Here is a 16319-nt window from a genome sequence, read left to right as displayed (position 1 = left end):
GAAAAATTAACAGATTTTGTTGTATCCTTACAATGATTGCAAGTGTTCTGTATTGGTAACTACCACATACTATTTCTATGTATTGAACGCCAGTGATTGTTGGTTAAATAACGTTCTGATAACTACATGTATACCAATAACATGATTATTTTAAAGGTTGAATTTCTTGCTATTACATGTAGATTTATATGACAACTGCTTCCTTGCACACAAATGCAGATGAGTATGAACATGTTTGTACTACCGAAGGGATCTGCTTGTTTGAGAGGTATGTCTTGTCAGCCCGATTCATTTGAAGTGAATCGCACATCATAAATTACGATATTATCCGTCAAATATGTATTCAATATTTCAGTGCTCACTGTATTTCAACAGGTAATATAACTGATTGACTTCACGCATGGCAAGAACCTACCACGCCCCCTAATCATCGCTGACGCATTCTGGGAGCCACCATGCATCGAGTGATCATGCGCAGTGGAAAGCACACTCTTCAGCAGCCTTAAAAAAATGGCGCCGCTTTTGTCTTATATATTGTGGCAAGGTCAGACCATCATTGGCGTTACTGTTGTTGTTGTCTATTTTCTTTCCATAACAAACTAGTCACTTTGCGTTTGCATGTTTGGTAGAATGTAAAAGCGTTCATAATTAAAGGGACAGCATAACGGTATGACTCTACTAAGAGGGGAATAGATGGAAACTTAACACACATCAAGCAAAGAGTCGGTTCACGGTTTAGGAGATCAATCTCCCATTGACACAGTAAATACTTACATTCAGAAGTACTCTTAAATGTAGGATGTCACCAGATAATTCTCTCACACTATACTAAATGCGACATTGTTAACAAAAGAGACCAATTAGTCGTGTTCAATATAAAATCTCAGTCCAGTTTGGATGGGTTGTGTTTCAAGGATTATTTACCACGAAAAGTTGTCTGTGAGGGTAGTTTAGGAGTCAGTGGAGCCAGTTTTGAATCAACACAGGTCTGCAAATTCTGCAATTTACACTGCTTGCATTATTTCCAGGTCGTAAAATGCAAGGACCAATTATTTAAGAACATGAAATGAAAATGACTACGCAGGTTATTCAAGACCTAGCTATTTGACACAATGACTGATATGCAAGCACATACGTCTGTCATACTTCCACATTTTCTAGGAAGAGGCTGACGTTGTTGAACGTCATGAATACATGCCAAAATGAAATGAAATATATCATGTACTTTTAGTCTCAAGTTATAGATCACTGCAATGTGTCCATGAGTACTTTAGATTATGAAATGCCATCAAAGAATAATCAGCATTTCACAGTTTTACAAATAGAATCAGTGTCACTCCTCAACAAGACTTGTATCGATAAGCTAGTGCAACGATGTGCTCAGTACTGAGGCATCTGACGCAAAATATTAATACTTTGATGAAAAGGTCCTTCTAAAAAGATCTTAATAAAGATCTAAAAATTTAAATGAATTTCTAAGTCTGGAATCGACATAAATCAATGAAGGTATTCTGATCTTTATTTCAGGAAACTAACTGTCCCACGCATTGAAGATGGCTGAGAAACCGAGAGAGGCGCAGTGGCGGTGGACGCGGGGAAACGACCGTTCGCGGCGCGATGAGATTCGTTACCACCCACCCAGTAACAGCGGCTCGTCGGCGGTTGTCTACCGCCAGAAGAAACCCGGCAATCGTCGACGGAAGAAGGTGAAGAAGCGATGGAGTGTGCGGCCAGACGTCAGCCTGGTCGTGGTGCCCCGGAAGAAGCAATGTCAGATGATCTGTTCAGTGGTGATGATCCTCCTGGGCGGATTCTTGACCCTTGCTGGACTGATAGTACTTGTCATCCTGGCACATATATCCAAGATCGTGTGGGGCGTCGGTATAGGTGTGCTGGTACTGGGAGTCATAGTGCTCGTAGTAGGTTTGGTATACCTTCTGTGCGTGTGCTGCTTCAAGACGTCGACGAAATATAAAGAGTACATGGCGGAGTTTCGGGGCGGGGATGTGTGCGAGATCGGTGCCGTAGCAGACGACACGCCAGGCGGTGGATCGACAGTCACGTCAGACACAACTTTACAAACCCGCGTCGGCACTAACTCCGCCTCAACGGGCGGGGACACTGGTGACGTAGACTTCAGCCGGCCGGAGGAGGGGCCTTCTACAACGTACGTCACGGCCAACGAAGACACGCCCACAGTTTCGAAGGGAGGGGACGCGAGCCCCGATTGGCATACGCCGATGGGCTATCGACCACTGAGAGTCAACACAATCACAGATTTCAGTGCAAACGCGGGCACTAGCCCCTCCCACGAAGAAGAAACTCCTGGATACGTTGCCGATCAGCGGAGCGGTTTGCTCGGCGGCAATCCTGCCATGGCGATGTCGGAATCGGAAGATTCTGAGAGATGGAAAGACGACTTCGCCCAGCTAGAAGAGGCCCTCCAAGAAATGATCAGGAAGTAAGCTAGATAGTAATTTAAATGATTGGAAGAATGAAGCATTCTCAGTGATAACTGATATAATTGGGCAACCAAACTTGTTGACTTTGGATTGGTATTATTAACATTTCTACGGAAGTTGGAGTCCGTTGCTTGCTTTTTTTTTTCCAAACATTGGTTAATGCTGTTTTCGGTATGATGCGTGTATTGTGTAATCTTTGCTGCTTATTCACGCGAAAGGATAAGAAAGAAGATCAATTAGATAAAAAATATGTTCTAAATTAATGCAATTGATCATGTTGTTATTACGTCATCAACGGCGAAAATTGTATATACATGGTACAATTTGTTCAGAATATTTTAAAGTCTTGTAAAACTATAAATACAAATACCACTTCAAGTCATATCAAATTCATTACAAAATGTATGTATAATATATATATATATATATATATATATATATATATATAATGTTACGCATATTATTATAACATAACCTCAAAATAGTGGTAATTTGGTCAAGAATAGGTCTTGAATCACTTACCATTGTATGACTTTGCAATATGCTTTATGATTCTCTGAATGAATATGAAATGACTTGCAGTAAGCTGATACTCTTTACGTCTGTTAATTTGACATGTAAAATCATGATGATTATATTACTGTGTGAATGACTGTATATTATGGCTCTCCATATGCATCTATTATCTGTGGATGTGGACAGATTTTATTTGCTAGTACTTATGTCTATCACATCGATGTATTGGCAAACCCAAGTTGGCTGAAAGCTGTAGAAAATAAATGATTGGAGAGTCTAGAGCAAATGTCCCGGTAGCACATATCTGCGTCTTCCGCCTAGCCATGCTGCTGCTACCTGAGAGTTGTAAAGTACACTGACTTCTTTTATTCAGGCTTTCAACGCTGTCGATTTATTTCCATTTCAGCAAATCTGACGATCAAGAGATCATGCGAGTAATGGAACAGCGACCACCGATGGATACTTCCACGCCGGTGACTAGCGCTCAGAGAACATTCAATGTCCCCATCTCGGTCCAGGGTTCGCGGACTCACGTGGCGACCCCGCCCAACCCGACTCCGCCTTCCTACGATCACGTGATCAAAAACTACCGCTCCTATTCCCGCTCTACTTCACCCACTCGCCTCGGTGGGCCGGACTATTAGTATTCATCACCCGTTGCCTGGAAACCTGTGAAAGCAGCACATGGCTGCCTTGTGTTGCTTGAACGAATTATGTGTAAATTTTAGGTTTTCTTGTGATGAGGACTTTATTTTTTTCTTCTGGTGCCCTGATCTGGGTTGGCATCGTACTCTTGGAAGATTTATTCATCTTTTTTACTTATCTTTAGGAGCAATTTCTCTCATAGACTGCTTAACCATAATTTACTAGATCATCTCAACTAATAAACATGCTACGTTGACTATGTTGCGCTGTATTCACGATTTTGGCCACCATGTGACTGACATCTTTTTTTTTTTTTGTTTAGTACTTTTTTTTGAAGGAAAGCAAGTGCTTAATTAGTAAATAATGACATTTGTATTTATTTCCCGCTCAGTTTAAGAGTGACAGCGTTCTATAAACAATTCTACGCAATTACCTTGTGATCATGGTGGGCGCTTTCCTAGGTCTTTGTGGAATTCTCGCTATCGCCAATGACGTAAAAAACTCCTGCGCACGCTGAAGAGCTCTGTCACAGGTGCACTGTGGGATTCCTCGGTCCCTTGTTCGCTTCCGGTTGTCTCACGCGAGTCGCAGTTCCCATACGATTCAATGGAGTTCTTTGTCTGCTTTTCCATTGTTAGCCCTTTTTTTCTTGGCTATAATTCAGCTTAAAAGAGTTGAAAGTATCTAAGCTTTACTGATTTGCGGTCACTAGAGTCATGGTTTACTACTGCAAGGCTTCAATGTGCTGGTCACATGGTGGAAAGCGAAGAAATCTTCAACAAAAAATACCTCTTTATAAAGACAGAGCGTAATGTCAGTGCGTATGTGCAGCCAAAACCGGGGCAAGTTTGTCCCATGAGCTATCCCATAATGCATCTAAAACGCTGCTCTGCGCACGGCACCTACGTATTGGCCATACCCTCAATTAAGAATGTCATATGTGAACTGACATTGCCACTTCCAAACATTTATTACTGTATTAACGTTAAACAAAAATTGCACCTAAAAAAATTGCACCTAAAATGTTTTGAGGTTATTAATCATCCTTGAAAAACTTATCGCCTTTTTAAACAAATGCATTAGGCCTATAGGCTAACGTGAGGCCCCAAGTATGATATGGTGTCAATTTGATCGCAAACCGCATAGTTTATAAGAATATTAGAAAATAGATTATTAATCATTGCGCAATCGATTTGCAAAACTGAAATGACGTAGAAAGTACTTTTTGCCCTTTTTAAGCTATCGTCCATTGTTTGACTCACATTTGGTCACACTGGACATTTACTTTAAAGGGCATATGTATTTAATGTTTAGAAAGTATATTTTCGGATGAATAAACTATATAAAAAAAAAGATTTCAAGGGCAATCTGGAGCTGCACAGTAGTAGATCTACTTTTTAGCAGCGGAATTTTAATTCGAGACACAATGAATGAGACATTTTCTACACACTGCTGATATCTTGCAGACTCTTGAAATTCAAATAAATTCTATGAGAACGTTGTATTTGTTGGGTGTACCATGCAGTGGCCATGTTGAGGTACATGAGGTATAAACTAACACCGATATGGGTGTGTGGGACACGCAAGCATTCCTGTTTTAACGTTGCTCATGCTCTTACAAAGTCATAACGATGACAGTGATAGAAGGAATATATGGGCTTATATCATAAGCTAGTCAATAGTGGAACAAAAAGTTACTTACTTTCATATCAAGACATGTTTGCAAATTGGAACAATCAACCAAATCCTCCATACATGCTGATTGTTTTGGCATTTCATATATGAAATGCGTATATTAAGATCTTTATTTCGCTGCAAACTTTATAATTTCTACTTACATTGACGAGCTTATACCGCACTATTCCATGATTGTGTGCGCTAAACCACAAATTTGGTCGAGATGTTCAATCGTGACTGAATCCAGTCCATCTTTGTGAATATCAGGTTCAACTCTTTGAAATATTTTTCCTTCTTATTTCCGTGGTGACATGTTATATGACAGCGGTGACTTGCCAGCTTTTATATGTGCTTTATTAGAATGTTTGTAGCTGAATTGTTGTTGAAAAGACGTACTCCATAGGTGTCTATAAACGTCAACGTGATCGAAACCTGACTCGCGTTCTGTTTTAGAGCATCAGCATTTTGCGTGAAATTGATTTTGCTCGTTTGTCTGTTGTCTTTTTGTTTTTATGTAATGAATAGAGCGTCAAGGTGTAATATTGGGTCTCTTCAGCAATGTGAGATGACGTGAAAAACCTTTTGACACACAGCCCCCGCTCCTCCACTGTATAAATCTAGACAAAGAACTTGTGGTGGTGAGGAGAAAAATCTCTTTGAATCTAGAATAAACGCCATAATTATTGTGATATAGATAAGATGACAGTACGTATTCACAGATCATGTCACTCATTAGGTATCATTGCACAATATTTTGTATAGAATTAATAACCATTATCCCTTTTTTGAGGATCTTTTTCAAGTAGGTAATCAGTGACAATGGTGAGCTTGTCTGATATTCACCCCAGATTTGCCAGATCTGTGGCAACAACTGATCTGTGCCAAACCGATTTTATCATTATGCGTATAGATAGAAAATATAAGCTGCTCATCACAAGACATATTAGTCAATTTCAAGTTTGAATTTTCGTCTTCTGACATGATTATAATTGTGATTTTTTTTTTAAAATCCAGGCACGGTAACAATAATGTTTTATGCGTGGTTATTATGAAACATGCATTCTCATAAAAGCACAATTTTACTAATTCCCTTTTATGACGTAGACGCTGTGAAAATATGCAATAAACACTGTATATGTATTGTAATTTAAAACCATGTTCATCATTTTTCCTTTGGAAGAAAATGTACTGAAGATAATGTTCACAATGTGTCTTCTTTATCGGACTTTTTTTTTTTTAAAACTATGGAGCATTTGCACCTCATTGCATGTGGCTCGCCTCGTTTTATATGCTCTCACAATTGTCACCAACAGTCTTAATGGGATTGGCCAGTAGGCTATATAGTACCGAGTTAATTACTTATATTATTATAATAGTATATACATGTACTATGTATGTATATGTATATATATATATATATACATATATATATATATATATATTTATACATATTTATATGTACATATAAACATATATCACATACACATGCAATCATATGCTAAATATATAAATATATGAATGATGTTCTTACATGAGATATTATGTTTACAAAATACACTGTATTACATACCTATATGTATGTATAAGACATATAGGTAGATATATATATTTCTGTAAATAAGATTTCTATTACGTTGCTTTTCTCACTCTGACGTAAAATAAGTCATTTGAGGGGAGGGCGGCCACGCTCGTACATGTCATGGAATGTCAAAGAAGTGGCAGGGAAGGTAGGACTCGCAAATTACCATCTTCCCCACGCCCCTGCTGTCACATAGCGGCTTCACCCAGTTCGCCCAGGAGCAGAACGCTCATCTAGTACTGTAGGTTCCGCCTGGGTATCATCAAACCAGAATCAGAACTAAAACATGAATGCCATAGAGGCGAGGGGGGGGGGGGGTGACTTTTATCATTGTCGATGAGCGCTGGTCCAAAAACGCAGGGGAAAACACGAATACAGGTGAGACGTGTATTGTTCGTCCCCAGTCATGTACCCACAGCATGTATATTATTATCAATTTCTTTTCATAGATGCAGCACACACACACACACACACACACACACACACACACACACACACACACACACACACACACACAGAGTATGCTCACAGTCTTTAGATGGGGATTTTTCATTTCTGCTGCAAACTGGCGGATCATGCTGGAAATAAGAACCAACGTCTTCCACCTCCCTGGTCCACATAAGGCGAGAAATAGCCCATGTCGGATGGTGAACCAAAGTAGAAGGATAAATTCACATCGAAATGATAGTGACAGCGTGGTAAAGAAGAGTTATATGGCCTTCTGTACTAAGAGCGCTTTTGATGAAAATGTTGGGCTTATGCTAAAATGAAGGCTACCTTAAGGGATGTTTCAAAGGAGAATTTAGATGCCATTGGGCTCTGACTCTTCCATCCCTCATATCAAAACTGACAAATTATTTCTCTTTCCATTTATACATCAATGAAATGTTCATTGCTTACTTAGTTCATGTATCGAAACATAAAGACAAAATTAGTCAAAAAAAGACAAAAGTTTAATAGATTATCAAGACACTGGTTGAAGAAAGAAGGTTATAGCGAGAAGCCAGGCCCGTCTGAGTTGCGCGAGAGCTTGTAAACAAATCTGACGTCTCTTTGCAGAATCTCAGTGCAAGAAGAGGATGGGGAGAGAACGGTCCAGAAGATCGTTCTTCCAGAACCCGTATAGGTTCACCAATTAGGCTTTGTTTGATCAGAGTAAGTCTGATAAGTTGAGTTTGAGGAGCACTTGGCTAGTACTTGCTCTGACGACAGGAGGGATATCCCGTTGCCTCCTGTACGGGTTTGGTCAGGCCTACCGAACCTGAAGAGCCCTTGGATTTCGCTGCCTGAGCCTAAGCTCTCCGAGGTCGAGGGGTTCCTAAAGAAGTCTATATAGGCAGCTTCTGCACCAGGCCCAAATGGCCTTCGGTACAAGGTTTTCGAGAAGTGTGGAATGCTAAGAAAGTTCTTGCCGCGATGTTTGATAGTTGTATGGAAGCAGGGTGTCGTCCTACGTTCCTGTGTAAGGCCTAGGGAGTATATGCAACCCAAAGGAGGAAAAATCCACCTGATTGGTAGGTCAGTTCGGCCTATCTCTCTGCTCAATTTCTAAGGTAAAATCATGTTTGGCTTTTTATTAGTGATGATCTCCTCCTTTGTCATCTGTGTAGAAGGCAGGTATTGAACGTTTCCCCGGGTGCCTTAAACATACTTCTGTATGATACGGCGAACCATTCAAGAGTTGAAGAGACTACGATGGAATCTCGCTGTTGATGTGGTAAATAAGTAAAACTCAGTACCACATGCACTCCTTGAGTTTGCTATGAATTCTTTTGGATTCTTTCCATGGTGATTGCAGAGCAATCAAGACTTCAAGATGCGGTTAAAGGGATAGTACAGTTTTGGTGGAGATGAGAATTTTGCTTTTAACTTTTTGCGAGATACCAAGAAAACACTTATGAAATAGTACAGAACATACCATTTTAAGAGGAATTCAAAGTTTATTTGATGAAAATCGGGTTTGGAATGACTGACAAATCAAAAAACAAAGTTACACAAAGCGATCGTAATAAAGTGTGGGTCCCACACTTTATTAGAATCGCTCTTTTTTGATACCTCAGCCATTTCAAAACCAATTTTCATCAAATAAACGTTGAATTCTTCATAGAATTACATGCTCTTTCTCATTTTATAAGAGGTTTCTCATTATCTCACCAAAAAATGTTAGAAACCTGAAATTAGGTCTCAACCATAACTGTACAATCCCTTTAACCATCCAGCAGTGTACAACGGGTCGGCAGAGCCTGGGAGATGGCATACCCATGGGTTGGGTATTTTTTCCCATAAGCCTATTAAATGTTTTGTGTTAGAAGTGAATGTGATTGCTTGGTCGGCATAGACTTTAAGGCGTGGTGTTACCTTTCCCGATGCAGAGGAGTTGCCTCCGATTCATGCTTTCGTGGACGACCGCACAATCCTCTGTCCAAACTCAAAAGTTCGCAGGTGAGATTCTGGCTAGGCTTCAGAACCTGTAGAACTGGTGTAGAATGAAATTCAAGACGAAGAAGCCTTGTCCTAAAACAAGTTAAGGTGCGTGACTGCCCCTTTCTACTCTGTGGTGAGGGATCGAATCCCATCCACACAAGTACGACCAGCAAGTTGGTGGTACACTGTAGAATCGAAGGTGACAGAGGAGTAGATTGCCAAGGGTCTGCAGACAATTGATAAGTGTGGTCTCCCGGGTAAACTTGAACTGCAATGTCTTCAGTTTGGTTGGATGCCATTCCCTTGGTTTGATGCCAAACATCATGTGGCCATTGACTGTCTATGATGTTGGGTTTTCCTATGTTGAAGCTACAAAACGGAAGATCAATGAATGTGTCAATAGGTGGCTGAGCGTTCCAAGTTGCCTGACTAATGTTGCCTCCTTGGTTGAAGAGGTTAATGTGGCAAAGGCTAGATCGTCCATTATGCTCCGATCGTAAAGATCATTGTCAGCCAGTGGTGAAATCAGGCAAAAAAAAAAAAAAAATGGTGAGCTCAGATTGCTGTTGAGGAGACCGAGTCAAGGCTAAAGCATAAAGAAATGGTGAAAAACAGAGGTCCTTTTGGTCTGGGCTTGACCTCAACCAAAAGTTGGTCAACAGCTACAGTCAAGAAGCAACGTGACTGTGTGCTTCGGGGAGGCTGAGGAGAAGAAGAGATTGACCACAGCAGTAGGCCAGGCTCAACTCAGTGGTACCTGGACAATGTGGAAAGGAGTAGAACCCAAGGCACTTGACATGGTTTGTATTATGGTAGATGGAGCCACTAATTCTAACTTATGACCTTTTGCTCACTCCTGCTAGCCTGAACAAGTGGTATATAATGAACCTAACAAATGTGTTACTTGTGGAGGTATAGGAACCCTCCAGAACACTCTGAGTCAGGCCTGTGAGGGAGGTCTCTTCGACGGGGAGTGTACGCATAGAGGCACAACCAAGTTTTCAAGGTTATTAGAGACTCTAGCGAAGAGAGTGTCTTTCCATAATTCAGTGAGTGGTACCTCTTGTGTTGCTAGGCTATAGATAAGCTCGAGCAAAGCTAAGCAGCACTCGTCCCTAGCATCCCGTCATCAGCTCTCTACTGGCAGGTCAATGCTTGAACTGGACGGGTCTTTCGACAACTCTTACTCCTCTTCATTTTGCTTCTACTTTCACTTCTTATGATTTTCTTCTTCAATCCCTATTGTCTTCTTCAAATTCTTCTTTCTTGCTTTTTCTTTTATCCCTGTTTTATTCCTGTCCTTGTTGTTTTCTGTATCATTTCGTTTTTGTACAATATCCTAATATAAAATTATGTTCTCTACTGCTTAGATTTCAATAAACTTTTTACTTCTACTTCGAATATTTTATCGCGAGTGTTCACTACCCGATTTATACAATACATACGCTTTTCTTATGTTCATGACCATTATTATCACCTGCATACGATTTCAGTCAACATTTTCTAATTATCTAAGATACGATTCTAGACATTGAGGAATGCTCACAATTATTATTCAGTCGGTGTTACAGAGAGGGGGAAATTTCTGTACACAGCACAAAGATTAATGATGTTTTTGACCTAACAAGCAATCGTCGCCTAGGAGACCTTTTGTTAAGAAGATGAGGGATCCGATACCCTGGGCAATGCTGACGAACATTTCAGTGAAGGGAAGGCAATTAATGAACAATGGGCTATATTGTACAGATTTCCCAGGCTTCCTTTGCTGGTACTTGGGTGGTAACATTGAGCCCACTTTGAGATCACTTTACATTATTGTGACGTGGAATTACCTGACAATCGCATCAACTCGCTTTAAAGGGGGGTAAGTTTTGTTTTGTTTTATTTCTGCGTTTTTCCTATACTTCAATTAAAAAAAAATATATCATTGGGGATTAATTTTCAGTATTGCTGACAACAGAATATACAGTGCAAACAGAACTTGCATCAATATCAGATAAAAGAACTATTCGTGAAGGGGGAAATTGCAACAGACCGCGCATCGTAAGCTTATGCTTGAAATAATGGTGGTTTTAGAATATTGGTAGGGAACAGAAGGGCAACGAAAAATGAAGAGGAAAAATTGTGCCTGAAATAGTGCAAGGTGCATCTTGCTGTGTGTGAATATGCATTGACCTGACACTAATACTTCATTTTCTAAGAAATACAATTGTTTAATATTATTTCTTATCTAATCTGGTTTACATAATATTATTAAGGATTGATTATCATGAAACATGATCAGCTATGATTGTTTAAAAATCTAACGCAAATGATATCTTAAAATCAAATTCTGATGTCAGACAAACTAACAATCATAACTTTTGAATGGATTGTGAAATTTTCTTCAAACTTTCACTGATATGTTTTATTGATATTACTACAATTGTACATTTACTCAGTCCGTGCATGTATATGAAGGTAAACTTGTTTTTAATGCAGTATCAATGTTCTATGTTTTCATCACATGTCACGCTGTCGGTAGCCTGTCTTCCCTGTCTAACCAATAGGTCCCGGATTCGAAACTCGGTCAGGCTAGCGAGCTGATAATGTTCTGTCCTTTGATCATTGTTGGTACGGGCGTTGGAAGTCTCGTTGTGTTACATTTTCTCAACTCACACCCTACTTCATCTCATCCTCGACAAAAACAAGTTGCACATCTTGTCCAGTCCACTTACAATAATTAGAAATGTTCACTTTAATTTCTTTGTACTTCAGACAAGCAAAATTATTATGATGTGAGTTAGATATACCTGCTTTGGTATTCTTTGAGGATTTATTTGAACCAACGGAGAACTGAAAGGTCTTGATTGTAGCGGCTAGTCTACAGATATTAATACAACCGATCATGCTATAAGAATTTATCAATTTCAAAATTGAATAACATGATATCATGCTAATACCATGCACAGATTTATCACTGCCAATCACCATTTCCCAATCACCATGTGCAGAGGGTTCGGTGTAAAAATGGCAGGGGTAAAAATGGCAGGGGTAAAAATGGCAGAAGTAAAAATGGCAGAGGTAAAAATGGCAGAGGTAAAAATGGCAGAGGTAAAAATTGCAGAGGTAAAAATGGCAGGGGTAAAAATGGCAGGGGTAGAAATGACAGAGGTAAAAATGGCAGAGGTAAAAATGGCAGAGGTAAAAATGGCAGAGGTAGAAATGGCAGGGGTAAAAATGGCAGAGGTAAAATTGCAGAGGTAAAAATGACAGGGGTAAAAATGGCAGAGGTAAAAATGGCAGAGGTAAAAATGGCAGAGGTACAAATGGCAGAGGTACAAATGGCAGAGGTAAAAATGGCAGCGGTAAAAATGGCAGAGGTAAATAATTATGTGGTAAAAATGTCAGAGGTAAAGTTGTCAGTGGTCAAAATGCTAGAGATAAAAAATGCCATTGATAAGAATTTAGTCGTTGAAATGCAAGAGGACGAAGTAAAAGTGACAGAGATTTTTTCCTTCATGTTTTTGACACCTTTCTCGCAATACGCGCTTTTCGTGCCTTCTCCTGAAATAAAGCACGGGGGAGACCGGGGAGAAATGGGACACGAGGAGAAATATGGGACACTCATGTAACTTGAAAAATGCTCGGCCAGTCAACAATCCAATTATATCAGTAAAAAGATGAGCCTGAAAATTGACCTATTAACCACTATACAGCTCTACAGGTATCTTGTCAGTAAAATATTAAACTTACTTTAGATCTGGTATGTCCTATACTATGTTAATAAGTATTTTAAAAAGTGTGCAAGCTTCTGAAAATAAAATTGCTTGATAACAGACATGCAGGTATGAAAAATTGGCAGGGATCTTTTACTGTTTCTGTTACCACTGGGAGAAATTCAAAAGGGCAGTGTTACATTTCTCCCCGCGGCACACGTAAAGAGAGTCTTGCAGAGCTTCAGCGATCCCTGTGTAAATTGAATCGCGATCATTATGGTAGTCATAGGCGGTGATTTCAATCTACCTGGATGGGATTGGACTGGATTTTCTTATACTGTTGTTGTATAACGAGGGAACAACGTCATTCTCGGTGGCTGAATCTAACAATCTTTAGCAACATACCATGTTGATAACATAATGGAATCTGACTTTGGAGCAACAACTAAGTTTGAAAAGCATCAAACATTTACATTTTTTGGCCTGCGGATTTGTTCAAAATGATTGAAAGAAATCCCATGGTAAACTATCAGTTTTTACTCTCACTAGAACAGTTTATTGCTAAAGTTCGTCTCCTGTTTTAATAGGCATAAGTTTGTAAAGTGACCACAAAGTGTTCATTAAACTTCGAGATATTTGTTTTTGCGCCATGTGATACTTGAACAGTGTAATAAAATATTTTGCAAGAGCTTATTTGTTTTTGCGCCATGTGATACTTGAACAATGTAATAAAATGTTTTGCAAGAGCTTACTTATGTCTGCCGATACATCTACCGTAGTTTTTTTTTTTTCGTTTTGTATTTTTACTTCTACATTATGTCGTGATCAGGCCTTGTGAGATAAATAGGCTCCTACGAAACCTGAATGTGAGAAAATAATATTAAACAGGTGAAAAATTAGCGGTTTGCTTCGACTATGTCTCCTGCACTTCTTTACACTAAACAGTTCAAAAAATGAAATTAATGACAATATACTAGCCTGGACGTGAGCGGAATTCGTTTGTGTAAGAGTGTGTATATGTGAGAGTATGTATATCTGCGTATATGTTTATACCAAAAGTGGGTTCGTGTGTGTGTGTGTGTGTGTGTGTGTGTATGTGTGTGTGTGTGTGATAACTTCATTGGGCGAAACAACGTAGGATTATACTGTTTAAGGGCTTTGCAGCATTGTTGGAACCCTCTTATAATGACAGATAATAATAATAATAATAATAATAATAATAATAATGAATAATAAAGATAATTTTCCATAGGCCTACTAGGCTCTTAGCTGATTTATTATTTCTCTGCACACAGACAGATTACGCCACTGCACTTGAATCAAAATCAGAATAATGAGAGTGCTCTAATCTTTTTACAACATAATTAAATCAATATTCTTCAAATCTGCAATTTGGATTTGTTATTAGTAATTAGTGATTAGGATATCATTCAAGACGTTTATATCTGACGAAATTGCTCTCATTACTTCTGACATTGTACTTCTGCCATTTTTACCTCTGCCATTTCTACACTCTTAAAACATCCAAGTCAGAACTGACACGGAACTGGGTCCGTTGGGGTCATACACACTTCCGGGTCAGAAATGACAAGGAATGTGGTCAGATATGACCCATTCAGAGTCATGAATCTGGTCAGGATGATCCCATTCAGGGTCTTCATGATCTAATTCCAAGTAATTTCTGACCCGGAACGGTGCACATGCCCCAACGGTACCAGTTCCGGGTCAGTTCTGACTCGGGTCTTTTTAGAGTGTACCCCTGCCATTTTTTCCCTCTGCCATTTTTACCCCTGCCATTTTTACCCCTGCCACTTTTACCTCTGCCATTTTTACCTCTGCCATTTTTACCCCTGCCATTTTTACCTCTACCATTTTTACCTCTGCCAGTTTTATCTCTGCCATTTTTACCCCTGCCATTTTTACCCCTGTCATTTTTACCTCTGCCATTTTTACCTCTGCCATTTTACATCTGCCATTTTTACCTCTGCCATTTTTACCTCTACCATTTTTACCTCTGCCATTTTTACCTCTGCCATTTTTACCCCTGCCATTTTTACCCCTGCCATTTTTACCTCTGCCATTTTTACCCCTGCCATTTTTACCTCTGCCATTTTTACCTCTGCCATTTTTACCCCTGCCATTTTTACCTCTGCCATTTTTACCTCTGCCATTTTTACCCCTGCCATTTTTACCTCTGCCATTTTTACCTCTGCCCTTTTTACCTCTGCCCTTTTTACCTCTGCCATTTTTACCCCTGCCATTTTTACCTCTGCCATTTTTACCTCTGCCATTTTTACCTCTGCCATTTTTACCTGGCACCGTGCAGAGCAGAGTGACGGTGCAGTGAAGAATAGAGTGGAATATTACGAACAGGAGTGCTAACAGTTTTGTGAAAATCAGACTTTAAGCATGAGCCTACATAGCGTAGGTCCATGCTTAACCCTATAAAGCCCCCTACCAGATTTTCATTCGTCACTCCTTCCCCCTTAATCCAATTTTAACCGACTTTGGCGACTTTTCCCAAAATCTTATTCTGAACATTTTGATGTAATTATGATTTAGCTATATTTGATATTGCTGGTTGCCATGGCAACGATAAACTGTCAACCATGTCAGTCAGATTTTGCGTATTTTTCTGTTCCAATTGCAGTTAACAATATTATAATGTATAAAATGGGCGTTTCTTAGCTGAAATTTGCTTAAGAAGCAAAATGTGAAGTAATTATGGCCCTGAATTATTTTTTCTATTATTTCCTTTGTTTTTCTGTAACAACGGCATAGAACAATAGATATAATAGGGATACTTAAAAAATAACAGTATTTTCCAAAGATTGCTGTTCTATTTTGTGTCATTTTGATTCCTTCCCCCAAGTTATACCTCTAATATTATTTGTTTATCACATTCCAATATTATGGGAATATGAAATATGATAACTATGCATGTACCTATCCCAATCAATACATATACAGGTCTCATAATGTATTTCTTTATTTTGCTATGAATAGCCAAATATGACGATGAAACATCAAACAATAACAAAGTTATATAGGGGAGGGGCACATTGTGTCCCCCCCCCCCCCTCCCCCTTGGGCCTGGGAAGGGTCATATAGCTTGGGCTTTATAAGTTTAAAGTAAGGAAGTTTATGAGGATTTATGAGGGCTTAACACAATTTAAGCCAAAATTATTAATGTTCATCGCAGTCACACACTATGCAATCAGAAAAAAGTTTGTCATCAACTTGCAATTACAAGAAAAAATGTTTTTAGTTCAAAAGTTAGCAACCCTGACCTACTACAAGAGTCGTAGTTTCTCAGTG

At 39.3% G+C, this 16319-nt stretch overlaps 1 protein-coding gene across 1 annotated transcript; it reads left to right on the top strand.

Moving 5' to 3' along the window:
• Positions 1 to 1553: 1553 nt before the first annotated feature.
• LOC140232398 (uncharacterized) lies at positions 1554 to 3622 on the top strand. Its single transcript, XM_072312525.1, has 2 exons — positions 1554 to 2461; positions 3385 to 3622. The coding sequence occupies exons 1-2, from the start codon at positions 1554 to 1556 to the stop codon at positions 3620 to 3622; spliced, it is 1146 nt and encodes a 381-aa protein (XP_072168626.1).
• Positions 3623 to 16319: the final 12697 nt, after the last annotated feature.

The sequence above is a fragment of the Diadema setosum genome, chromosome 8, assembly GCF_964275005.1.
Source record: "Diadema setosum chromosome 8, eeDiaSeto1, whole genome shotgun sequence".
NCBI classification, from domain to species: Eukaryota; Metazoa; Echinodermata; class Echinoidea; order Diadematoida; family Diadematidae; genus Diadema; species Diadema setosum.
Note: the sequence above shows the minus strand (reverse complement) of the source record. Positions and strands in the feature narration are given on the sequence as shown.

Bases quoted from the DNA above. Each gene is read 5' to 3' on its own strand.
- LOC140232398 (XM_072312525.1), top strand. From the start codon at position 1,554: ATGGCTGAGAAACCGAGAGAGGCGCAGTGGCGGTGGACGCGGGGAAAC. The intron at 2,462-3,384 runs GTAAGCTAGATA...TTTCCATTTCAG, and splicing joins CTCCAAGAAATGATCAGGAA to CAAATCTGACGATCAAGAGA.